The sequence below is a fragment of the Peromyscus leucopus genome, chromosome 8b (assembly GCF_004664715.2).
Source record: "Peromyscus leucopus breed LL Stock chromosome 8b, UCI_PerLeu_2.1, whole genome shotgun sequence".
NCBI lineage: Eukaryota > Metazoa > Chordata > Mammalia > Rodentia > Cricetidae > Peromyscus > Peromyscus leucopus.
Genome location: NC_051086.1, coordinates 86,501,897 through 86,528,186, shown reverse-complemented (window position 1 = coordinate 86,528,186; position 26,290 = coordinate 86,501,897). Strand labels below are relative to the sequence as shown.

General features: G+C 52.1%; 2 protein-coding genes across 14 annotated transcripts in view; one reads left to right on the top strand and one right to left on the bottom strand.

Annotated features, from left to right (window-relative positions):
• Positions 1-9,083, top strand: part of Tanc2 (tetratricopeptide repeat, ankyrin repeat and coiled-coil containing 2) — a 326,078-nt gene extending 316,995 nt beyond the window's left edge. For all 13 annotated transcript variants that reach the window (XM_028865155.2, XM_028865161.2, XM_028865160.2 and 10 more), the window contains 2 exons: positions 62-162; positions 1,771-9,083. In XM_028865155.2, the coding sequence (XP_028720988.1) occupies positions 62-162; positions 1,771-3,739 (2,070 nt within the window). In that variant the 3' untranslated portion in view covers positions 3,740-9,083. The remainder of the gene's footprint in view (positions 1-61; positions 163-1,770) is intronic.
• Positions 9,084-14,738: 5,655 nt separating this feature from the next.
• LOC114690398 (cytochrome b561) lies at positions 14,739-25,564 on the bottom strand. The gene is given in 8 exon segments (XM_028865164.2): positions 14,739-16,503; positions 16,690-16,708; positions 16,711-16,846; positions 17,275-17,378; positions 17,625-17,723; positions 18,626-18,837; positions 19,884-20,037; positions 25,511-25,564. Coding segments are annotated over 6 exon segments (750 nt in total). The 5' UTR covers positions 18,825-18,837; positions 19,884-20,037; positions 25,511-25,564; the 3' UTR covers positions 14,739-16,310.
• Between the last annotated feature and the right edge of the window lie 726 nt (positions 25,565-26,290).

The window sequence follows — 26,290 nt, the reverse complement described above, 5'->3', positions numbered from 1 at the left end:
TCCCAAGTTGTCTCTTATGTGTCTCTTCAATGACTCACCTGCATACCTGTTGCAATGGCAGGACTTTGGAATGGCGGAGGAATTTGCTACCAAGGCCCTGGAGCTGAAACCGAAATCTTACGAAGCATACTATGCGAGAGCAAGGGCAAAGCGCAGCAGCAGGTGAGGCAGGGGAGGGTGAGGAGCAGCAGTACCCAGAAATCTGGCCGGGGCCATGCAGGCCGCCTGCAGTGTGAGCCCAGTGGGCCTGCCCTTGTGGAACTCAGGGCCAGGCCTTGTACACAGGATAGAGCTCACAGTCGGCACTTTTCCTGGGCGCCTTAGGAGAAAAGTCAAATGGAAAAAGGCACTTTCTTCCAGGAAGTGTATGTCATGTCTCAGTCACCTTTCCAGCCCCAAGCCAACGGCATGAAGAGATACTGATGACGTACAGGGGAAGCCACTCAGGCCAAGCCGCCCATCTACCTTCTTAGCAGGAAGAGCAGGACAGTCACCTACAGATTCTTGTCTCCTCCAAGCATTTGGGGACTCCCCAGATGATTTAGTCCTCCATAGAGGGTTCTCCTAAGTCTGATGGCTTTGACCCTTCTCACCTAAACTACCACACAGAGGGAGAGAGGAGCCCCTGCTGCCAGGGCTGAGGTGGCCCCATTCCTGTGCCCATCTGCTGTGCCTTGGCCCCTGAGCAAGAAAGCCTCCAAAAGGAGCTAAGAGCTGCCGTTCACTGTCCTTGATGCATGGGAAGGAACTGTCTGGAATTTGTTGCTATGACCTAGGGGGATATGTCTCCAAAAATCAAACCAAGCCTGGTGACACTGAAGGCTGTGATCTAGCTAGAGTCGGGACATTTTTATAGAAAGTCAAATGTTAATCCTCTCCGTCTGGGGTTGTTCCTTCTTCACAAGGTGAGTTATCCACTTCCTGGGTATTTGTACCTGGGAGGATAGCACTGTCTCCATGGTTCACTTCCTCCTGTGGAGATGAGAGCCTTGAATTAAGCTCAGCTATACTCCCAGTCACCTAACCAGCCAGTGTAATTCCTGTGGGCTGTGACCTGGCAGAAAGACACAGCAGTGCTCTTAGGTGATGGAGAAAAGGGACAGAAGACAGACAGGCTTCATCCCTAGGGTGTAAGAGGCCTAAAGTTTAGGCCAAAATATTGAGAATATTTTTTTAATTCCACAAGATCAGCTGGGTATGATAATGCACACCTTTAATCCCAGCACTCAGGAGGCAGAGTCAGGAGGATCTCTCTGAATGCAAGGCCAGCGTGGTCTACACAGTGAGTTCCAGGACAGCCAGGGCTACACAGAGAAACCCTGTCTCAAACACTGCCCCCTCCCCCCAGAAAAAAATTACACTGGATCAGCAATATTTTTCAACACTGCAGTTACTTACTGTTTTGTTCCTAAGCTGATTGACAGTGACGCTGTAAGGGACGACCCCAGCCCACCCTCACACTGCCTAGGCTTTACTTGGCATGAACTCTTCCTGAAGGGCCTGTCTTGACTGACATATGAAGACGTTCTCTATTAACCCCAAAGAGGCCAGAGAGAAGATGAAGGCCAAAATGTCTGGGAAATCATTCTGGACTCTTTTAGACTAGCAGCCTCTTCCTTCCCTTCCTTACTAGTCAAACTGAACAGACCCTCTTGGAGTCCTACAGATGCCACCTGATGCAGTTCTCTGAACTGGTGACCGTGTTCTCGGCTCCTGGTGATTCCTACCACTCAGAATAACTCCCGTTCTTGTTTGCGTTTTGTCAAGCAGACAGTTTGCAGCAGCCTTAGAGGACCTGAAAGAGGCCATCAAGCTCTGTCCAAACAACCGTGAGATCCAGAGGCTTCTGATGCGAGTGGAGGAGGAGTGCAGGCAGATGCAGCAGCAGCAGCAGCAGCAGCCACCCCCACCACCCCAGCAGCCTCAGCAAGAGTTACCAGAGGAAGAAGCAGAGCCTGAGCCCCCACATGAAGATATATACTCTGTACAAGACATATTTGAGGAGGAATACTTGGAACAGGATGTTGAAAACGTTTCTATTGGCCTCCAGACAGAGGCTCGACCCACTCAGGGGCTCCCAGTAATCCAGAGCCCACCCTCCTCTCCAGCCCATCGGGACTCAGCATATATCTCTAGCTCACCTCTTGGGTCTCATCAGGTTTTTGATTTCCGGTCCAACAGTTCTGTAGGGTCTCCCACTAGACAAGGTTATCAGTCCACCTCACCTGCTCTTTCTCCAACTCACCAGAACTCTCATTACAGGCCAAGCCCACCACATACTTCCCCAGCTCACCAGGGTACATCTTACCGGTTTAGCCCACCTCCTGTGGGAGGACAAGGCAAGGAATACCCGAGCCCTCCCCCTTCCCCCCTCCGTAGAGGCCCTCAGTACCGGGCCAGTCCTCCGGCTGAGAGCATGAGTGTCTATAGATCCCAGTCTGGCTCTCCTGTACGGTATCAGCAAGAAACAAATGTGAGTCAGCTTCCCGGCAGACCAAAATCTCCACTATCCAAGATGGCCCAGCGGCCCTACCAGATGCCTCAGCTTCCAGTGGCAGTTCCCCAGCAAGGGCTCAGGCTACAGCCTGCCAAGGCCCAGATTGTCCGAAGTAACCAGCCTAGCTCAGCAGTTCACTCAAGTACTGTCATCCCAACAGGAGCCTATGGCCAAGTAGCCCATTCAATGGCTAGTAAGTACCAGTCTCCACAGGGAGACATGGGAGTGAGTCAGAGCCGATTGGTTTATCAGGGATCCATAGGGGGGATTGTGGGAGACGGGAGACCCGTTCAGCATGTCCAAGCCAGCCTGAGCGCCGGTGCCATCTGTCAGCATGGAGGATTGACCAAAGAAGATCTGCCACAGCGACCCTCCTCTGCCTACCGAGGTGGCATGAGGTACAGCCAGACACCACAGATTGGGCGTAGCCAGTCAGCATCTTATTATCCAGTCTGTCACTCAAAACTAGATCTGGAACGTTCCTCCAGCCAGCTGGGTTCCCCTGATGTGTCACATCTAATCAGAAGACCTGTCAGTATCAACCCGAATGAGATCAAGCCCCACCCACCGACCCCCAGGCCCCTGCTGCACTCGCAGAGCGTGGGCCTTCGCTTCTCTCCATCTAGCAACAGCATCGCATCCACCTCCAACCTGACTCCCACCTTCCGGCCTTCTTCTTCAATTCAGCAAATGGAGATCCCGCTGAAACCAACATACGATAGGTCATGTGACGAGCTGTCGCCAGTGTCTCCCACTCAGGGAGGTTACCCCAGTGAGCCCACCCGATCCAGGACCACACCATTCATGGGGATCATAGATAAAACAGCCCGGACTCAACAGTACCCCCACCTTCACCAGCAGAATCGGACCTGGGCAGTGTCATCAGTGGATACGGTTCTCAGTCCCACATCTCCAGGCAACCTGCCTCAGCCGGAGTCCTTCAGTCCACCATCATCCATTAGCAACATTGCCTTTTATAACAAAACCAACAATGCACAGAATGGCCATTTGCTGGAGGACGATTATTACAGCCCCCATGGGATGCTGGCTAATGGGTCACGTGGAGACCTCTTAGAAAGAGTCAGCCAGGCCTCCTCCTATCCTGACGTGAAGGTGGCACGGACCCTACCCGTGGCTCAGGCATACCAGGACAACCTGTACAGGCAATTGTCTCGGGACTCTCGACAAGGGCAGACATCGCCTATCAAACCAAAGAGACCATTTGTGGAGTCTAATGTTTAAGAGACATTTGTTGGAGTGAGACCCATATGTTTTCACTGCACATTTTCAGGCTTGGTTTCCACATCTGAGGTAGTTCTCTGGCTTAATTTCTCATGTAGTTTCTGTGTGGTGTTCAGAGGTGACAGCCCACATGTTGAAATCCTTTGCATGCAGCTGACTGGGAAGCTGGCCTCTGGTGAGCCAGGACTTTCTCGGGTCTGTGCCCCAGCCACATGCTCTCGCCCTCTCTTCCGATGCCAACGAGGAGATTTTTGTGCCGTGAGCTTTAACCAGGGAGATCAGACATACTGGTCAGCTTTTTCCAGGAGACAATCGCTTTCCCTGATGTCCTTGTTGTGTGAATGTCTTTTTCCTTTTGAAAAGTAAGATGTTCTTGTTTGTTTTCTTCTAGAAACTCTAGGAAGTGTGTGATGCCTCTCTGTCTTGCATTCTGATTCAGTGTTCCACATGGCCAGCCCCGGTGCATTCCTGGGCATGGTCACCTTCCCAGACTCCAGCTCCCTGCAGGCATCGGGTCTAGAATCTTCATTTACTGTATTGCTGGTCTTCCCCTGGGATAAAAGGGTCTAGGGGAGTGTGAGAAAGCAAGCAAGCAAGCTGCTAAATCGGAAGAAAAGACCACTATAATTATTTGAAATGTTACCATGTTTTCCAAGAGGCATTTTAAGAACATTTAGTAAACATTCAGCCCTTTAAATAAGTTGATCAGCCAAGGAAATTCCAGAACTGTGGGTATTTTTAAAGCACTCACCAATTTTAACCAACAATTAGCCACTAAAGGCTACTGATTTTCCAAGGCTAGAGGAGAGAATAGAGGAGACATGAGGATAAATATGACTGTTCTTGCTTCTCACTGGAAGAAATCTGTCTTGGAGAAGTCTGCTTTTTAGATCTGAGCAGACTGCTGCGGTCTGGCTGGTGCATCTCCACCTGAAGCCAGGTGCCCTTCACTGTCTCACACCCACATGGTGTTAGGAAGGAAAGGTTCTTGTAGAGCCTGCTTAGATTCTCTTGGGACTGTAAGACCCATCCCAGGGTTTCTGTCCAGGCCACTGCATTCCATGCCAGCTGTTAACTCCATTTAAGACCTCTGGTTTCATTACTCCCTGTTAAAGGAATTATGTCTTTATCTAGGAGTGTTTAGGGGTAATCTTTGAAAATCAGAAATGGCCAAGAGTGTTGCAGACTCCTTTGAGCCCTGGGTAGGGGCATGAGATGACCACAGGCCTTTTCTTCCATCAGTGTCTACACATCTAGGTCTTGTGGATGTCTGCTCACCTGACTTCGGAAGAGCTGAGACAACTGTGAGGTAGGCAGCAAGAACACAGGAACCAAAGCTGCAGCACAGTCCTGTCTCTGGCTCATGTCAGCTCTTAAAACCAAGCAACTCAGCCCAGCAAACTAACCAGGGGGTATTGGCCCTGTGTTCCTAGGGAGCATTTTACTCTTGTTAGTAAGGGGCTACAGGAAGGACAGTGTCTTGAACAAAACCCAGCTGTGACCTCTTTGGGATACAGGTTCTCTGAAAGGACCTATAAGACATGCAGAACATGACACTGAGATCAAAAAACCTTTCTTCACTGATTTAGATAATGCTAGTAGATAGACCCCGAGCCTAAAATGGATCAGGACTCATCTCTGTAAGCAGGACAGTTTTCGCTTTGCTATGGAAGAATTGCCCCGTTCTCCTAGACTAGGATAGGCATCGGTGATCTCTTCCTACCTGTGCATCCACCTGTCTGTATCTCCATCTCTCCCATCTGGAAGAAGTTTATAGCTGTGAAGTTAGCCTGTAGCTAGGAACAGCAGCTTCTTGGCTCCTGGTGTGGCCTGGACACAGCCCTGTTGGTCTCTAAGGGAGCTACCACAACCCACTAGAAAAGTGTTCCTGCCTGTTTGGAAAGCTACACTTAACTGTAGCCTTACCTGCCCAGGTGGGTTAGAATGCCATGCAGTCATATAAATACACCACAACTGCCCCTTTCCCCCATGGCCCCTTATTATTCCAGGAAAAGCAAGAGAGTTAGCGTCTCTACCCTACCTGAGAGGTCAGTGTCAAACTACAGCTCTTTCCTGGCCATCATACGAGAATGACTGTCACTACTGAGTGCCAGTGGATTTGACTAGAAAACACCAACAGGAGCTTCTTGAGGCAGGAAAAACCAAGGGTCTTCCCTAGATGCAGACTGCCTGTGCCCTGCTTTGCTACTTCACTGCCATGGGTTGATCTTAGTACTGTATTTTCAGCGTGCCCCTCCCTTCCCAGCCATGAGCATTTGCCAGATGCGGCGAGCTTCAGGATGGAAGAAAGTTTTCAAATGAAACTGGCAAATTCTGCTCACTCAATCCACATCCCCCTTAAGTAGAGACAGGTGACAAACTTCAGCTTGTAGGTTTCTCACCAAAACATGTTCCTTTGCCCCGAACTCTTGCACTAACAGGTATCCATCACGTCATGTCTATAAATGGGTGCACTTTACTGTTTGAAGTTGTAACTCTGATCAATACTGGATATTTAAGTGTGATAATGTCTTCATTAGAAATTAGCAGTCACTCTTGTCTCTAGTGTTTTCAAGAAAAACAAACAAGGAAAGAAGTCAAGCAGTGGATCACAGCATTTATAGCACAAGAAATAACTGTTGTATATAAGCCTCAAAAAGATTAAGAATTTTTAAACACAAGAAAATATTTGCAGTGATTTTAAAGTGCTTTCCAGCAATTTTCTTAGGGACTCCTGAGACATGGTTCATTTATTTACTGGATCAGTAAGGCACACAAGTAACAATTAAAATTAATGTTTATTTACAAAGTAAAGGGAAAACCTGTGTAACACGAGAATTTGGCATGGACAAATGGAGATCATTTTGTATCTGCTGTTGTGTCTGTCCAGATTACAGAGTGCACTATTAAAGTCCCGAGTTAATAGAGCACAACCCTCTCGTTTCTTCCCCAGGCGCCCCTTTCTAGGTGTTTAACTGAAACTTGATGGCTCAGGAAAATTCCACTAATTAGAATCGTGTACAGTATCCCAGGTGGTTGTCCAGATATCTAAGTTTCCTGGTTTTAGTTAAGCCTGGATTATTAAACACTTTGCCTAAATTATTGTAAACAGAACAGCTTAGAGAAAGGTGTTCTCAGCCCTTATATTGTATAGTAGTTTATGACCCCCTTCTAAATATTGGTATTTTTATATTCCAGAGATATACCCAACAGAAAAAAATTTAAACCAGTATCTAATTTAATATCCATAAGTATTTTTCCTTAGAGTTTAGTCATGCAGTGGGATATGTGGATGTCACGTGTGCTTCACCATCCTCTACCACTAGGTGTCACTGTGGCTCTGCATCATACTTAGCGGGACCGGCTTGGTGGAGCTGCTGGGCAGGCCCATAGACTGGGGGTTCAGGAGAAGGGAACAAAGACCGGAGGGCCTTCATGCATCCATGCACCTGTAGCAAGACAGACTCCGAACACCACTTGCTTGGGAGGTTAAACTGAGTTCCCTTTCTCTGGTGGATGGGTATGTAAAGGAGCCTTTTCTCCCCATAAGCATCCTTTCAGTTCCACTCAGCCTCCAACTTTTATAACTCCAGAAGTATCGTGTTTGGGGGTTTGATTAAAGATAGTTATTTTTCTACTGCAGAAATGCCTTGGACAAACCAGTTGCTCACTGAATCTTTGCCACTCAGTGGAACAGGCTCCCCAGTGGCAGGATGTGCTGCCTCTGTGCCCTTCTGTTGAGCCTTCCAGTGCTCAGCAGCCCCACCCACCCTGCCTGGCTGCCCAGTTCTCAAGAAGCGGTCTGCTGCCGCCTTTACTCTGAAGGCCGTCCTGCCCTGCCGCATGCTCGTTGAGAGGTGTGACTTCTCCTTTTCCTCTGGGAATTCCAGACTGACCATCTACCATGACTAACAATGAACAAAGGGCTTAGGGGTAAGAGCTACCTACAAAGACGTGTCATGGAAGCCTTCACCATGCAATGCCTTGAACTCAGCTCTGGCTGCTCCCAAGAAAAGGTGGCTGGCTAGGGGCCTGGACACAAGCACAACAGGGCTGGTGGAGCCACAGTGCAGAGCTACTTGAACATTCACTGGGTCCTCATCAACTCCTTTTGTAACACAGACCACTCAAGGGCTGAAGTGTTGGTAACCTTCATTCCGGTGTCCAATGCCTCACAGCAGCTGAGCCACCCTGAGATGCTTGTGGTCACATAATGGCCACAGTCAGAGCTTTGAAAGTCAGTACCAAATGAACGTATAATTGGACACCAAAAATCAAGTGTTACTCTCATGTTTCCTCACCCTATCATCTCATTTCTTCCTGCTGACTGTGATTTCTACACTAAGTTGACCAGTCAGGCTGCGGCTGGCTGCACACAGATGCCAGCCAGCACCATCTCCTGGTTTCAGATAGACCTACTCTGTGGGAAGGACGTGGCCTAGCTGCTTTGTTTCTGTAGCACTTGATGGCTGGATTTTTCCCTTTGCTAATCACTAACCAGAAAGTCTGGCTAGGACTCAGATCACTCCCTTCAATCCCCAGGACCAGACAGAGAGTTAATTCTGGAAAATTCAGTACTTGAATGTACCTGCCTTACTGTGTACCCATTCACTGGGGGGAGGGGGGAACTAGAAATGCCAGCTCTAGATAGCCACTTCATTCACAGATTATTTTTGGGAATCCTGTAAGTTATACTTCCTGTCCTGATTTGTTTTGTTTTGTTTTGTTTTGAACATTTGGCTGACTCCTGCCGAGGTGGGCCAGTTCCTGTGGGGCTCAGGGCAGGTGCCCTTCTCAGGCATGGCCTCCCTTCCATCTAGCACAGCGTCTGTGTCTCTCTGTTCTGTCTCCTCCAAATCCAAGATGATTTTAATTAGTACAGACATGTACAGTCTACAATTAAAGAGTGATTTGTACTAATATGATTTTGATTATTCCTCTTTGCTGTCCTTTCAAGACACTTGCTGGAAAAAGCTTTAATGCACTTAGTTTTCCTTTAGGTTTTCTATAACTCAGATGTAAAGGACTTTCTCTGTACAGTATATTATCCAATGCATGTTTGTTCTCTAGCCTAATATATTGAACACCACACAGTCGTGAACTCGTGCAGGGGGGACGCCCCACACCTAGCGAGGCCTCCAGCCCCGTGTATAAGGAAGACATTTCCTTTGCTGTACTTGCTTGAACAGTTTTATTGTCTGTACATGTGAGCTGTGTGAGATAGATGTGAAAAGTTCAAATGAATGCATTTTCCTGCCCCATGTATACAGAGCGTCAGCTGTACAATGAACTGTATGTATGAAAGCAAATGTACTTATTTATAAATGGTCAACACTTGGAGAAACCTTGTGTCCGGTGCTTTTCTCCTTTGTGCTCTGTTCAGGGAACTGACTTCCAAGCTCGCCCTTACCTGAAACGGCAGTGCTAAGGATGCCACCCCGGGGAGAATTCAGGGGTTATGGCTAAGGCCAGATTCCTGACGACGTGGTTGCTCTGCCATGAGAGGCTCAGAGTCATGGCTTCTGTCTCTGTTCACCAAGTTGTTGAGTGTCTCTAAGGTGGACACTGAGAGCACTTGAGGGAGCTGTTGGCCCAAGACAGACAGCTCTAGAACCTCAGTGAAGACTGCCCATGTGTGGAGTTAAAGGGCCTTATTCTTCAGTAGCAGCTGTACAGGAGCAGCTTGTTTGGAGCGAGTTTGACTGATTAACCCATGGCTTCACTGTGTTTTCTGGAACTGACCATGAACTCCTGGACTCTAGTAATCCTTTTGCCTTAGCCTCCCAAGCCTGGCTTAGTCAGCCCAGCCTGCATGCCACAGTCACCTTAAAGTAGAGAAGGTTCTGGAAGGAACCACATGCCAAGTCTGAAAACTGTTTGCTTCATTAACAATTAGGATTTTTTCTTTTTTTCTGGTTTTTAGAGACAGAATTTCTCTGTGTAGCTTTGGTGCCTGTCCTGGATCTTGCTCTGTAGACCAAACTGGCCTTGAACTCACAGAGATCCACCTGCCTCTGCCTCCCGAGTGCTCAGATTAAAGGCGTGCACCACCACCACCCAGCTTCTAGAAATTCTTTTTTAAAAAAGGAAAATAGTTGGCAAGACCCCAACTTATAAAGGATTCCTGGAGTATTGAAAGAATAAAAGAAGGTAGAGTTGGGGCGGGGGGAGTAATTCTTAAAAGAATTTTCCTAGATAAAAAGCCACTCGGTGAAGCAATGAGCAGCGGATACCTTCTTGAGTTCTCAGAAGTTCCTTGTTACTTCGTCCCTTGCTAGCTGCCTTTTGGTAACTGCGGGTAGGTTCTTCCCTGTGCTCGTGTGTGAAGGAGCCATACTTCTCCATTGGACCAGGAAAAGTCAGGCAGGATCCAGGAAAGGGGAGTGGAGCAGGACAGCTTAAAAGTCAAGCCGCAGGAGCATGGAGGCCCTAATGACTGAGTCATTGTGTTCCCTGGAAAGCCCAGGGTTAAAGGACCAAAAGAGTCTGTTCTCTCATCTGGGCTGGATCTACCCAGAGACTGAACTAGGGACTTGACACTCCTGTGACACACAGCAGCCAGACCCAGAGCAAAGCCTCCCTCTGTGGACCCTTATTTACTTAAAAGTATTTAAGCACATGGCTGAAAACATCACAGGCTGCTCCATTCAACACCGGGCTAGTCAGAGGGGGAGGTAAAAAGTACTGCCGCAGTCTCCAAACTTGTTTCTGCCTTTCCCGGTGGCTCTTTAAAAATAGTTCTTACTGAGAATTTCATACATGTGGATTTAGATCATATTCACCCCTCAGTCCCTCTTGACTCCTCCCAGACCTCTCCCATGTCTCCTTCCTAACTTCATGGTTTTTTAACCCACTGTGTTTAGTTAGTGCTACAAGTATGTACTGGGTGTAAGGCTATCTGTTGGAGCAAGAGTAGCCTAGCAAGGGCCACATCCCCAAAGGAAACTGTCCTTCCCACGGAAGCCATCAGCTGCCAATAGTGCCTCCACTAGAGGACTGGGCCTCATCAGCCCCTCCATCCATGCTTGCATTTTTGGCTGGCTTGATCTTGTGCAGGTCATGTGCATAATTATAATTGCTATAAGTTAGTGTGCATTGACCCTATCATGTCCAAAAGACACTTTTAGGAGCAGTCCTTGGCACTTAAGATCTTTTCGCACCTCCCTCCTTCATAACGATCCCTGAGCCTTGGGGAGAAGGATGGGATGTTACTCTCTGCACTTGGACCATTCTCTATATAACTGCCATCTGCTGCAAAAAGAAGCTTCACTGGTGAGAGCTGAGAGCTGCCCAAGTATTTAGAAAGCAAGTTGATATTATGTCCACTTAGCAAAAGAATAGTTTATTCTCCTTTAGAGCCAATAACCAGCCACAGGCTCTTGGACCAGACAGACCAGGCATGACTGTCTGTGGAGCAGGCCTTAAATTCAGTCAGAAAGCAGTTGGTTGCCCCCAGAACAGTCATGCCACTAATATGCCAGTAGACAGCTTTCCAGACTGGTCATTGTTGCAGTTGGCAAAGGTTCACAATGAGTGGATTAAAAGCCAGGATCGGAGAAAATTCTGTATTCTTTACACAAGCCTATAACAGATGACCTTGCTTTCTCCAAAGTACATGTGCCAGAGCGGATCCTGAGGGTTGAGGCTTCTCGAGGTCACAGAGGCAAAGGCAGAGCTCAAAACTGACCTGCCCTGCTGCTGCTTTCTCAAAGGGTGGCCAAGGAGAAAGCCAGCAGAAGGACACTGAAGAAGACAAGTCTGCACTGGGTCCGAATGCAGACCTTGCTACAGGTGGCCAGAGTTCAGGAAGGTTGACTTTGCGACTTAGGACCCCAAAGCCAGCTAGAGTGAGCTCTGGCTCTCATCTAACTTGAGATCGGTATAGGAGTCAGAGCCATGGTGCAGCCTTGGCCGCCAGTGTCTGAGATCACTTGGAAATTCATAACGCCAGGCGATGGTGGCACACGCCTTTAATCCCAGCACTCGGGAGGCAGAGGCAGAGGCAGGCGGATCTTTGTGAGTTTGAGGCCAGTCTGGTCTACAGAGCGAGATCCAGGAAAGGCTCTAAAACTACACAGAGAAACCCTGCCTCGAAAAACCAAAAAAAAAAAAAAGAGAAAGAGAGAGAGAGAGAGAGAGAGAGAGAGAGAGAGAGAGAGAGAGAGAGAGAGGAGGAAGGAAGGAAGGAAGGAAGGAAGGAAGGAAGGAAGGAAGAAGAAAGAAAGAAAGAAGAGAGAGAAAGAAAGAAAGAAAGAAAGAAAGAAAGAAAGAAAGAAAGAAAGAAAGAAAGAAAGAAAGAAAGAAAGAAAGAAAGAAAGAAAGGAAGGAAGAAAGAAAGAAAGAAGAAAAGAAATTCCTAACAAGCACAGGATTCAGGGGTAACCCAGACCCAGAAGATGAGAGAGACCTGGTACTCAGAGTCAGGATCCCTCTGCCTTCTCCCACTGGGAGAAGCCTGTGTTTGGCAGTGACAGTGTGTGCATGCACTGAGCCACGTGCTTAGAGACCTTTAAGTGAAAGTCTACAAGGAAGCCTTGGTTAAAAGCAAAGGTTCTCAACCTGTGGGTCATGACCCCTTGGTGGGTCAGATGACTTGCACAGAGGTGACCTAAGATCATTGGAAAGCACAGATAATTTACATTACGATTCATAACTAGCAACATTACAGTTATGAAATAGCAATGAAAGTAATTTTATGGTTGGGGTCACCACAACATGAGGAACTGTATGAAAGGGTCACAGCATCAGGAAGGTCGCGAGTCCTGGTTTAGAGGAAGGACTGGATTCTGGCTCCTACACACTAGCAACCAGCAACAGAGGGTAAAGCTGAACAAAGTCTGGGGAACCACTTACTTATGAGAGGATCTGCTGTAAGCTCCCTTTAAATAGTGAGCTCTGGGCCAGGCCGTGGTGGCGCACACCTTTGATCCCAGCACCCCACCCCACCCCACCCCACCCCCGGAGGCAGAGGCAGGCAGATCTCTGAGTCCTAGGCTAGCATGATCTATAGAGTGAGTTCCAGGACAGCCAGGGCTACACACAGAAATGCTGTCTTGTAAAACAAAATAAAAAAAGAAAAAGAAATAGCAAGCTCTCCAGTGAGGTATTTTTAGCTTTGTTTATGTCATTGAGGGTGTTTTTGCTTATTTTGTTTGTCCCAATACAGAACCCAGGGCCTTGCCTATGCTAGTACTCTACCCCCCCCTCCCCCAGTGCTGTTATTTTAAGATGGGGCCTGCCCTTGTAGTCCAGGCTGGCCTCAAGCTACTCCTGCTGCCATGTGCTGTGATTACAGGCATGTACCACCATGCATAGAGAGGCACGGTGAGACCCACCCAAATTTACCATAAGCATAGCTTCTGTATGAGTCACATAAATCAACCTAATGCAGACTCTCAGCTCATTCTTAAAAGCTTCACTCTTCTTAAGGATCAGAAAGAGATGTGGAAAGGATCAAATAGATGCTGGACTTGGGCATGAACCTTCCCAGGCTCAGGCAGGGGAAAAACAAGGAAGGCCCTGAAAGGACCTCAAAGTTGGCCTAAGACACCCAAGACCAAGTTCTCAGCACAAAGGAGATTTATTTGCCCCAGAGGGACAGAGGGCAGGGGTAAGAGACAAAGACAGGAGACAGAGGAAGAGGGAGAAGGGGACGGGAACAGGGAGAGGGGGAAAAGGGTACTTGCCCTGGAGGGACAAAGGACTGCCTTTGGATAGAGAGGAGACAGATATGGTGCAAGTAAATTGATGGCTGAAACTGGGAGGAGACAGTTCAGCCCTAGAGGGCGAGGTATCCCGGACACGTCAGAGCTACTCAGAAGAGCTCTGCCCTGAAGGTGTCCCGGACACCTGGAGCTGTTTAGTACAGCAGTAATGGCAGAACTGGCAGACGAGTATCTGACCCTAGCAGAGCTTGCCTGAGGTGTCCGGACACCTGAGCTGTTTAGCACAGCTCTGATAGCTGAGACTGCAAAGAAACAGCCCAGCCGTGGAAAGGAAGGTTTTCTGACTTCTCGGGAGAGTCAGGCCTGGACTGCTTCAGCAAGGAAGGGTATCCTGACTCTTCGGGAAGGCCAGGATATACCTAGAATGATGGTATGATGGGGGATGGTTTCCCCGCGGGACACAGCAATCCTGCTCCTCTCCTGGAGAGCCACAATCTCTGGCTCAGTGTTACCATCTCTTTCTCGTTCAATCCACTATGGGACGTCCCAGCAAGGTTCTTCTATTCAGCTGTCAATGAAGGTCTTCACCCAATACTCTTTTGAGAAAGAGGTTTATTTGGGAAGGAGGAGTCCAGGAGAGTAGCTGCCTCTACCAAGGTGGAGAGAACAGCTCACTCCTGCTCTGTGATTGGTTGATTTCACAAGTCAGTTGGACAGGGCAGAGATGGCTCTGATCTGAGCTAAACTGTGTTTCTCTCACTGGCTTTATCTGAGCCATCCTTTCCTAATTCTGGGCTCCAGGTTCAGGGTGGGTTTCTCTAGCCAGCCCCTTTTCCCTACATATGGCCCATGAGCAAATGGCGGTTTATAAAGGTACAGGGGAAACCCTGTGTTAGGATGAGTTGGTTTGTTTTGACTGAGCATGTTAATTAGATGCTGGACTTCAATGCTTTGATGGCTAGACTTTAGTGGTTAGCCTCAGGAGGAAGATGTGACCAAATATGGAAATAGACCTTGGTGCCGGCTTTAGGAATGGAATCTACAGTTTAGCAAGGAAGAGGGAATGGGGGAGAAAGGTAAGACAAAAAATGGGGGCGCCATGTTTGCCATGCCCAGGCCTGCTAGAGCCCTTCAGGATCCCCTCCACTGGGGCCAAACCTCACCACCACAGAGACATGTCAGTCCTGTGCTGAGAACCTGTCAGTCACTTTATCTGCTGTACCCACCCTGGGGACAATTTCTCTCATCCCTAGTATAACTAATGTCATGAATCTGACAGCTCAGAGCTTTGGACCCTTGTCTTGCCTCAGCAAATGAGAACAGAAGGCAAGTGGTCTGCTGTAGACATTTATTGATTCATCTGTTGCACCAACAACACTCTGTACGTCACAGGAGACAGGCCACAGGCAAACAGAAGAAACCGCACACATCTGCTAGAGGCCTTCTTTGGTCCTTAGTCATGCATCACACACTTTGGCAAAAAGACAAGTTTACAGGCTCTCGAAGTTGTAATTTTCTGTGTAGTCTGGCAAGGGAGATTCACGATGGCACTCAGTGCTCTACCTAAGGACCAGTCTCCCACATGTAAACATTTGGCTGTACGAGTGTGCCGGCTGATGAAAGAATCCATAAGATCCCTATCCTTGCAGCAGATGCCGTTGACCTGGGAGGGAAACCTCATCATCCCTGCAACTGGAGAGATGGAGAGATGGCCAGGGTGATGGGCAGCCCCAGGGGGAGGGGCTCCACCCCAGCTGGGGAAAGAGACATCACCTGAAGCATAGTTCTAGAAATCTGACAGAAGACCAGCCTGTTGACCTAAAGAAATGGTCAGGTTCAGAAACTGCTCGTTTCCCGTTAAGTTAAGCGTGTCTGTCACAAACCGTGAGGCTCCTGGAGAGGAGAGAGCGAGCCTTTGCCAAGCCCAAGAAGCATGAGATCAATGCTCTAATCACATTATTTCTAGACTCAAGCCAAACAGTGACTCAGCTAACACCACAACAGGCAGTAGGGGTTGAAGCTGCGTGCCACACCACAGGAGACAAATCCCATTCCTCCACTCCAGTCCTATTGTCCCCAGAAGATGGACCCGGCCAGGTGTGGGAGGACAGTAATCCTCCAGCCAGCTTCAGCCAAGCTAGGGCACCCCAGCAGCCCCCTGGAGAGCAAGACAAACAGCAGGCTGAGGCCTGGTTTCCTTCTGCAGGCCAGCCTGGGCAGGCTCAGCCCCTGTTGGAGGGAGGATCCGCCAGGGCAGCTGGAGGTCAGGAAGCCCCTCGCGGCCAGCAGTCTGCCCTCGTCCACCAGGGCGGGTACAAACCTGCGTTCTGAGCACCCAGCCCCTTCCCTGAAAAGCCTATTTAAGGCTCAGGGATTAGAGAACAGAAAGGTCTGCGACTGTGGCCAAGCCACATGGCAGGGCTCCTTCGGGACATGCTCAGCTCTTCTGGGGGACCTTATTCTGAACACCAGCATACTTTACACATAATATCACTTGCTCTACTGCCAAGGACACGTGCTTCCCGAGCTGCTGGGACTCCTGGGTTGAATACACAAGCAACAGTCTTGGCCTCCCATGCCAGTTCCTCAGGCCCAGCCCCAGCCATCTGCTGCCTGGAGGGTGGAGCCCCCCTAAGGATCAAGACCAGGCTTGACCCCCAGGACCCCTGACTAAGCTTTCTGCATGTGAAAGGGCAACAGCGGGTACAGGCAGGGCCTACACAGGGCTCACAGGATGCATCAAAAGCCACAAGCGAGAAAGGGAAAGCAGAGGACAACCCCAAACATGGAACCCCACTAAACTAACATTGCTGCCCCGCACTCCTGGACCTAAAGACTCAGGCTCTGCAGGGAGGAACAGAAAGACATCTGGGAACCCACAGAACCGGGAGGACCCCCCCAGGCCGTCACTGGGGACTGGGGCTGTCTCCCTCGGTCAGCGTCTTGAAGTCCATGGAGAGGGCTTGCTCTTCAGCCTGGGAAGGCCGCTTCCAGTCAGCTTGAGCCAAGATGTAGAGCACAACCACCCCAAAACAGACCAGCAGCAGGCCCAGCACGTTGGCCAGGAGCCCCTCAGGTTCAAACGTGCTGTACTTGGTCCTGTAGGGTATGGTGAAGGGAGAAGCCACCAAGGGTCCCAGTTAGGACAAATGCAGCCCAGGCCTTAAAAATACCTCAGGCTTCTCAGGGGCAACCCTTCCACCCTCCCAGAGAGAAAAGCCAGCTCAGAAGAGGCTCCCAGTGAAGCAGAGGGCACTTGGGACCCTTCCTCTTCAGGACACTTACCCGAGTTTGAAGAGCAGGCCTCCTTCAGGCCCAGGAGGGCTGTGCCCACAGAAATGAGGAATATGGCGGCCCCGAAGAAGACGTGCTGGGGCCGATAACGGCTCCGCAGAGAGAACGAAGCTCCGGGGAACAGGAAGAAGCTGAAACCCATGAGCCACTAAAAGAAGAGAGGATTCCACTGAGCCCTGAGCTGGCTGTGACCACCAGGAGGCCACTAAAGCCCCTGCATCCCTCACGTGCCCGCAGTGGAGCGTGGAACACTTAGAGGGAAGCTGGCCTGCTCTCCAATACTGGAAGCCTTTTGCCTTGAGGCCTTGGACCTCCAACAGCAGCTCATCACCCCGTGGATTCGGGAACCTGAGGCATGTGACTCAACACTTGTACAGTCAGTGGGTAGGGCAAAGGGTCTGGGGCGCCCAAAGGGTCTGGGGCGCCCTGTCCTCTACAGCCCTCGGTGTATACCCAGTTCAGCCTCTGAAAACAACATCCAACTCTATTAACCTGCTCCTTCTTCTCTGGACATGGCACCCTGGAAGAACGGGCCCCTCTATGGCGTACCTGAGCCCTCGACGGAGCCAGACTCACCTGCACCAAGTACAGAATAAAGACTGTGATCCCACACCAGCCGTGCAGGCTGTACAGGTCAGCGTAGCCCTTCTTCTTGTGGTAGTCGAACACAGCCACCAAGCCTGGAGCAGAGACAGGGGCCATCTGAGGACAGGGCTGAACATGGAAAAGGGAGAGGAAGGGAAACCCAGGGCAAACTGCTAGCCAGAACTTCTGGGCTTTGGTCCATCCCGATGATGGCCAGGATCCAGTGCCGCTGCCTGGGATGCCTGGGAGGAGGAGAGTGGGACAAGGCCAAGAAGCCTGGGGTAGGGACTGTATATCCTGCAGCAGCGGTGGAGGAAGAAAGGCTGTGCCCAAGAACTCACCCACCAGGGCGATGATGAAGGCAGCGACATGGAGCAGTCCATGCAGGATCTTGGTCGTGCGTTTGGCTTCTTTTCTGAAGACACGGTACACCAGCAGAGCTTGTGGGAAGTGAGAGAAGGTTTTAAGTGTGTAGGCCTGTACTGGACACACAGGGAAGCCTGGCTGGCTACACAAAGATCTGTACCAAGAGCCTGCCAAGGTCCGGCAGCCAGAAAGAAACTGGAGGAGAGAACAGGACTGCACAGGGACCTCGCACCCATCCTGGTTTGGGTCAAGGTTGCCCCTGAGTCTTTCTGGCCCGTGCACACTCAAGGACCAGGAAAGGATGCTATGCCACACTTCCTGCCACCATCAGAGGCAGCAAAGGCAGGACTCTGCCCTGAGTACCCACTCAGGGCAACTGCTAGGCCTGGGAGACGCTGGGCCTTGCAAGGTGTCCTGTAACTCATTGATTCAGGGGTTCAGGGTTTATCGTGCAGTCAGACTGAGGTGCTGGGCCAGACCTCGTGTACCTATTAGCAAAGAGCGCGATTCAGGAGCCTTTCTGGATAGATAATCACTGCTCTTCTCAGGCAGACTCCCAGCGTCCAAGGCGTAATGTGATCCTGCCTAGTCCCCACTGCTACTGAGGTAGGACAGGCCCCTGGATGCCTCTAGGACCTGCTGCTGGGAGGTGGCTGCCGGTTCCTCCCACCCCAATCCAGCTCCCTGCAGGCGGTACTCAGGCCAAGCACCTGCTGGCTCTCATCCCAAGGACTGGCACTCCAGCTCAGCCACATCCCCATTCAACAATGCACGCGTACACATGTGTCTACCTTTCCCAACTTCTAGCTGCCCCTGAAGACAGTATAGCTCACAACCCAGGCTGGCTCTGCTCTAGAAGGCAGCGGTGGCCCCTGAGCTGCCCCCTGCTGAAGGCAGACGCAGAACCAATGAAGCCTGCTGGAGAGCAGCTGCGGCCCTCCAACCACGGGCTCCCTGGACTAGCCCCGGGACTCACCATCTCCTTGCAGGAAGATCATGCCTATGACCATGCAGAGCGGGTGCACGTTAAACTGCAGAGAGCCTTCCCAGGCAATGCCACCTCGGTAGAGACCCAGCCACGCACCAGTCACAGCCACCACGGTGAGGCCCAGCAGCTGGGAGAAGGCCACGTAGTATGGCAACGCAGCAGGTACGGAGGAGGCACCGTGCTCCATGTCGAGACCCCAGCTGCAGGAGAGACAGAGCTCTAGGGAGCCTCCCACAACCTTCAGAAGGTACGAGCTGCCCCCTGCTCCACCCCGGGTCTAAGCTATGCACACTTGCCCTCCCACCTCCAAGACCCCTGTCAACATCCGGGGCAGAGTCCCCAAATCCTAGGAACACCTCAGCAGGAGGCCAGGCCTTCCCACAGAGAAAACCTGACCTGGGCTCCGCATACAAAGGGGGGCACAAGTTTAAAAGCACCCCGAGTCCTGGTGACAGCATGGGCCCCATCCCTGCCTTGTCATTGCAGTTTCCCGAGGCCCTGGGTTTTCTGGGGTGGGACTGACGGACACACCAGAGACACAGCAGATGCTCTCAAGCTGCCGGGCGCCTGCCCTCCTTTCTCCAGATGAGTGGGAAGGTCCTTCCCGGGTGGGAAGTGGAAGCCTTGCTCTGTCGCTCATTTGTAAGCCTCAACCCCTGATCCTAAGAGCCAGGGCACCCCAGAGAGGGTCCCCTTGTTCTGTGTAGCTGTGGTCTGCCCCTGCTGTGCCAGACCACAGGCCAGCCTGGGAGCCCCACCCTCACCCCGAGTCTGACCCTTCCAGCTCCTGCCCACACCAAGGGTGAGAGAGGTTGCTGTCCTCCCTCAGGTGAGGTTTCCAGCACCAGAGGCCCCAGCAATGTGGCCTCACATGCAGAACTCATGTGTTCCCATTCACCCTACTGAACTGCCGATGATCTATGCAGGAGGACAGAGCCCTACGTCACTATCTAAGGAGGCACCGCCTGGACCAGGAGACGCTTGAGAGGCTCTGTGCATGCAGGCCAACCCCAGGCCAGCTCTCAACCCTTCCCCTGCATCTTCTCCTGCCTCCACCATGTTCCATGAGAAGACAGGGTGGAGGGGAGCAAGCTGGCTCTGGCCTCGGTTCCCTTTGCCTCAGGGCTGGCAGTGGCTGAGTACACAAAGGTCCTCCTCTGGCTGGACAAGACTACCTACCACCCATGCCACCCCCAGCGGGACATCAGAACTCCCGCTTACGGCCCCACCCAGCAGCAGTGGGTACCAGGAGGTGCGTGGCAGCAGCCAACAGAAGCTGTGGCAGCAGGTTCCCCAACACCAGCGGCGCTGGTGTTCTGGCTGGGCCGGGCTGGGTCTGCCAGCTCCTCCAGTGGGTCAGCTCCAGCTCCAACTCCAGTTCTCGGACAGCAACTCCTGCACTTGAAAAGAAGAACAAGGCAGTTAATAAGACACTGTGAGAGACCAAAGCCAGGCACCAGCATCCCCACATGCATTTGTGAGAAACACACACATTTTTCATAGAAATAGGCACATGGCATCTTCTAACCCATCTTACTGTAGTGACGTACATCTTTTCATGTAGGTGAACATACTTCTGCCTCATCGGTTTAACAACTTCACGCCACCGCACTGTCCTTGTCTCTGTCTCTGGCTGAGCCCCTAACTCCTACTGACTGAACTTACAGGGGGGGCTGGCTCTCGGCTTTCATGGGATAGGCACCACTCAAAGACTTGTGTGAAGCAGGCTGGCCTCTTCCTCAAATTCTTGACATGTTCTTCCAAGTCATGCCTGCTGTGTGGGAACTCTTTTGAAGCCCCAGCCAGGAGTAAACCCCTATTTCTGGAACTCTTGCTGCTATTCCTGTCTGTCCCCACACATGGACTGCAAAATCTTATGCCAATTCTGTCTTCCCTCGGATTCCCACCTCACTGACACATCAGCCTCATCCAGGATCAGTGTCCTCTCCCATCACAACCACGCCCTCTCAAGTCCCCAGATAGCCATGGGCTGCCCTCCTCCTGCCCAGGGGGTCCACTGAAGGCTACACAGCTCAGGGGCTCCCAGATCTCAGTCATCACTTTTCTCTCAGCCAGCTCCGCTGTCCTATCCACTCATGACACAAGCCTCTCTGTTTTCAGTCTGCCTGACACACTGGGACATGCCTCCCCTCCTAAGTCATATCGCCCTGGCCAGCCAGAGGAATGCCTGCTGCTGCCACATGATCCTAATGTGTCCTTCTGCAGCCCCACTGTGTTCCCGCCAGGTCCACACAGAGGAGGCGTCAGCTCCCCTGGGTTAGCAATACAACCTGCTGTTGGTAGCCTTCTCCTGGTGAGACCCGACTTCCTGCTCTCTGCTCCGTGCGGCTACACTGCCCTGGAGACTCACTCCAGGGCAATGGCATCTTGCTCACTACTTTGTCCCCAAGTGCAGCTCCAGCCCCGCCTCAGTCCTCAAGGCTCCCCAAAACTTCCTTACCCTCTTGGGCTCTGCTCTAGATTTAATCCCACGACGCTCTCTACTGAAGTGCCCCGCTCCTTGAGGACAAGAAGGTCACTCACTGCACCCTCCTCCAAGACTCCTCAGGTACCCAACAGAGAACGCTGTCCCCTGCAGTCCTTTGTCCTGCCTCCTCTCCAGGTCACTCCTCCCTTATTAGATTCTGCTCCCCAGAGCCCGGAGCACAGCGGAATCTGATTAGCTCCCAGTGAGGAAGAGCAGCAGGAGCAGGTGACCTGCCCCAGCTTCCTCACGCTCCATACAATACAAAGGGCAGATCTGGGCTGCAGCATCAGGCCCTGCCTGCTGCTTCTGCCCGAGTCAGTCTCCTCACGAAATGGGCAGAGACCCTAGGGAAGGTCTCTTCATGAGGTAACGAGTGGGAGGGTGGCTTTACCATCCCGCACTGGAAATGGCGTCCTGAATTCCCTGTGAAGCGAGCCCCCAGTGCTGCCGGCACACCCAACCCCAGGGTGAAGCGAACCTGTGTGCATCAGGAGGGCGGGACCGACGGCCTGGGAGCCTCGCACTCTGCGCCAGGCGCTTTTACCCTCTCTATTTACCGCTCGACGGTACTGTTAGCACACCAAGTGTAACAGACAGGAAAGTAGGGCTCAAAGACAGTGGAGGCCATGCTCAAAGTCACCACCAGCAAATAGCTGTCCCGCTCACTACTGCTCCTTAGATGCTGGCAGATGTTGGGACTCCCCAGCAAAGACTTGGGCCCTGCCAGCAGGGGCTCCAGACAAGGAGTAGCAGATGCTACACGAAGGGCCAAAGAGGGCTGGGATGTGGCTCAATGACAGCGCACAGACTGGGCCTACTCAGGGCCCTGGATTCAATCCCCAGCACTGCCCAAGACAGGATGCGGGGGTTTGGGGGTGGGGGGGAGTATTAAAAACTCAAGGCAACCCTGCATGGCCCTTCCCATCAGACTAGGAAAAGGGCGCCATCCTTTGACAAAGGGCACACTCTTCTGGGTCTCCTCCCCAGTGGTCGAAGTCTCTCCACCAGCACTGAACTTTCTAATGCTCAGTAGTAACTAGGGTGACACTGTCACACTTTCCAAACACTTAGCCAGTCAAGGCTCTGGTGGCCCCTGTTGAATAAGGGAGGCTCCCTGGTCCCTGCTCACCACTCACTGTCACAGCACCAAACCCGGGTACTGCTCGCAGCTCCCCAGGAGAAAATGGGTGTGAGCAGGAGAAAGGGGGGTTCAGGGGAGTGAGTGAGCAGCCAGGTCTCAATTCCAATTTACTCTCGGGTAGGACACCCAGCCAAGCAGTCCTGAGAGCAAGAAGGCCAGCCTGAGGAGAAAGTGAGGCAGACTGGCCTCCAGAAACATGGCTGCTTTGGATGCGAGGGTGAGGCTACAAGGTGAGGCCAGAGGCCTGAGAGGGCTGTCGCTCACTCGCCAAGCGGGACCTCTCCATTCGGGCAGGCACGGCTTGCATGCAGGAGGCTTGCTGTACGTGCAAAATCGGGAGCTACAGAAAAGATAAAGCAGCAGCAAGCAGCAGCAATCCCAGCACTCAGGGGCTACGGCAGGAGGATTCCAAGTGCCGGGCCAGCCTAGGCTACATAGGGAGATCCTGTTTCAAAAACAAAAATTGTTGAGTTGTCCTGTGCCTCCTGGAATCCTTCAGTAAAAATGTTCCTGGCTGCAGCTCACTTCAGTACAGCTAACAGTTCTCTGTGCTTAGGGCAGAAGCCCCCAAGGCTCTGGACAGAGCTGCTCAGCCTGTGGCATCTGCAAGCTTGAAAGGGGCTGTAAGTTGTTCCCCTGTAAGCATGTACATTTGCATCATGGTGCCCGGTCACCCCAACGGTGAGGACACCCTACTCTTCCCTCCTAATGTGGATGCCGCTCACTCTTGGCTGTCCTCGCCTCTCCACCCAGGGCAGAACCGTAGACCATGGCTCCTCAGCCTGGAATGGCCACTCTTGACCCCAGGTTTCTTCAGCTCCCACAGACCTGTGTTCTCTCTCCCTTCCCCTCCTCCTTTCTTTTTCTTCCTTTCAAGACAGGGTCTCGCAATGTAATCTAAGCTGGCTTCTAACTTGACATCCCCCTGCCTCAGCTTCCTAACTACAATATCACACTTGGTTCACGCTAGAGTCTTGCAAGGCACAGGGGCTCATGCGGCCCCTTACATGGCTACTCTCCTTCCTTTCTGAGAGTTCAGGGTGGGGTGACAGATCTCTGGACCGTGACAGTCAAGCAGATACATCCCAATCTCTACACATCACCTGCAGACTGGCTCCCACGTAATGCAATCACACAGGGACACAGTTACCCGCAGGGCTTAGCCTGTGCTGAACATCACGCTCCCTCTCCAGGCCCAGTGTGTTTTATTAAAAGGCAACCATGGCTAACCTCATTACTGGTACCAGACACTGCACATGCTGTACAGCCCAGGAGGCGCAGGCAGAGCAGAGGGGGGCTGGGCAATAGGAAACCTGGCTTGGCCACCATCCTCCCTATCAGCTGCAGGCTTTAATTGAGTTACCAAAGACTACAGTGGGGGCAGGGACTGGAGCCTTTCCTGATGGGTGAGCCCCTAAAACGTGGTGGGACGAAAGGCAGAAAGGAACTGAGCTGTTGCATGGGGCACCCCGGATGCTCCAGGCAGAAAGTGGTCCTTGAGTCTGCGCCAGAACTCACAGCGGTTAAAAACAAAGGGGTTATTTCATTTCAGAAGGGAAAAGGTGAACTTTAAAGGTTGAAATGGTTTCATTTTTAATCCAATGTGTATGCTGTCTTTACAGCAATGTAATCTGAAAATGTCATTATTTACTGTTATGGAGGATGGGCCCCCTGCATGCCAAAGCACCTAACACATCTATCTCAGAGTTACAGTGCAGCCTGGGTCACAAAGACGTCCAAGACTCAAAGTGTGCCCACTGGTAACTGCTGTGTGTACCATCAGGAAGGCCGTGTCCCTTCTCCGAGCTGGCCTCCTCAACTGTAAGGAGGAGGGGCATGCAGGCCTGTATTACTGGACAGCAGGAAAGTGAAATGGGAAAAATATGCCCAAATGCTTCGTACGGTGCCTGCCACCTGGTGAGCGCTCAGCCAAACAGCAGTTGAATAAAAATGCTATCACCTGTGGGTCATAGTGGCGGCAACAGACACATGGGGATAGTACCCCAAAGAGCCAGAGGGTCCGGACAGCGCCATGCCCCTATGGAACAGAAGCATCTAGAGTGTGGAAGAATGTCAGTCTGCTTTTAATTGTTGTTGCTGGGGAGTGGCATTGAATCAGGATCTCCCTCTGTAGCCCAGGCTAGCTTTAAACTGGCAGTCTGCCTGCATCAGCCTCCTAAACGCTAGGATTGCAGCCACTTGACACCACACAGGACCCAGATGGTAGTTTTAACCTCTGAAATTTTATACTCCCACTTGTATTCTAATTCATTATCAGCTAATTCAAAAATGGAGAGTGGACCCTGGCATGGTGGCCTTTAATCCCAGCACTCAGATCTCTGTGAGTTCAAGAAGCCTGGGCTCTGCCCACCCAGGGACAGTGGCAGGGCATCAGTGGGCGATTCCACTTCTGGTTCCAGGAGCTCCTCCTACAAGGGGTGGGGTTGGAGCGCTCCAATATTTTCCGCCTGGATCGGAGTGCCGGGAGCAATCTAGGTATTTAAGGGAGGTGCTGTGCATTGCTTTGTTTTGCTATGAAAAGAGCAGGGCAGAATCCAAGAGATGGAACTTTTCTTAAAGAGTTTTTAAAAACTCTCAAGATCGCCAAGACAGAATGGCAACCAAAAGGGAAGCCAGAGTCCACAAAGTCCCTTCAGTGACTTGTGATGCAGCTCGGGAAAGGGGGTAGGGGTAAGAGAAGTGACCGGAAAGGGGAGGTGGCCAGGCCACCACTCGGAGATGTCAAAGGCGACAGCAGATCCCTTCCTCCGAGAAGTTCAGCACCTGCGTCAGCTCCAAGGCCAAAGCATGAAGCCTGGCTATCTGCCAGTCTAGGAACTCTTAATCCCACCCGAGGACGGCGGGATTCAGAAGAAAGGATCTACCTGGCCCGCACCTGAGCGCAGGAGCCAGGCGCCGGGACAGTGGAGGGTTCGGCTAAGAACGGTCGTGGCAGACGCAGATGGGTCCACTCCCACCCACTTTATTTTGACTATAGTCACAGGGTCCCCATTCTAACTCCCGCAGAGACGCGGCCCGCGGTCCCCAGGCCGCCTTTCCCGGTTCCCAGCAGCAGGAACTCCCACGTCAGGCCGCCGCCTCGCGGGGCCACTGCAGGGGACAGGCGGGGAGGCGCCCGGGCCGGGGCGGGCAGGTGCGCGCGGGAGAGCGGCTCGAAGCCCCGCGTCGCCTGGCCGCAGTCCCCGCCGCCCCTCCGCGTGGACCTCGGCGCCCTGTCGCCTACCTCGTCCCGCCGCCGCCAGGCCTGCGCGCGTCCCCGTGCCGCGCGCCCGGCCGCTCTGCCGGTTCCGCGGGCCTCGGCGAGACGGCGTCGCCATGGTAACGGGGCGGCGGCGGGGCGGCGGTAACGCGCACTGGGAGGCGACGGTCACCTGCGCCGGAAGTACCGCCAGGCGCCGGCACACCGACCCGCACTCGCGACCCGGGTTCCGGCAGCTTGGAAGCCGGCTCGGGACCAGCGTGGGGAGGAGAGGGTTGGCGGTGCGGGTTCGGCGCCCCGGTTCCCGGTCTCTAGCCTCTACGCTCTCTTCTGAGCTCGGGCAGCCGCTAGGTGTCAGGCCCCGCCTGGGCCCAAGCTCAGCTCCGGGAACCCCGGGGTCGCCTCTCCCAGCCCCCGTGGGCGGAGATGGCACTTTGCACTTTACTGGAAGGCTGGGAATAACCCTGTCCTTCCCGCCTCTGCACACCCGCCACGCAGACACTGTTGTTGATAGTTTGCCTCCCTCTTTTTCCACTCCAGGACAGACGGACACACACACACACACACACACACACACACATACACACACACACACGAGGGGAGAGACGCCAATCTAAGGATAGATACGGTTCTTCCAACTTCTCATTTAAGGCCTAGACCTGTTGCCAAGGTCTGTACTTAAGGAGGTTGCCAAGGCCGAGGCTGGGAGCTTGGGCTGCGGATCCTGGCCCCCTATGCAGGAAGTGCTATGGGTAGATAAGAGCCCAGCTCAGACTTCCTACAAGCTGGGAACAAAAGGTTCTT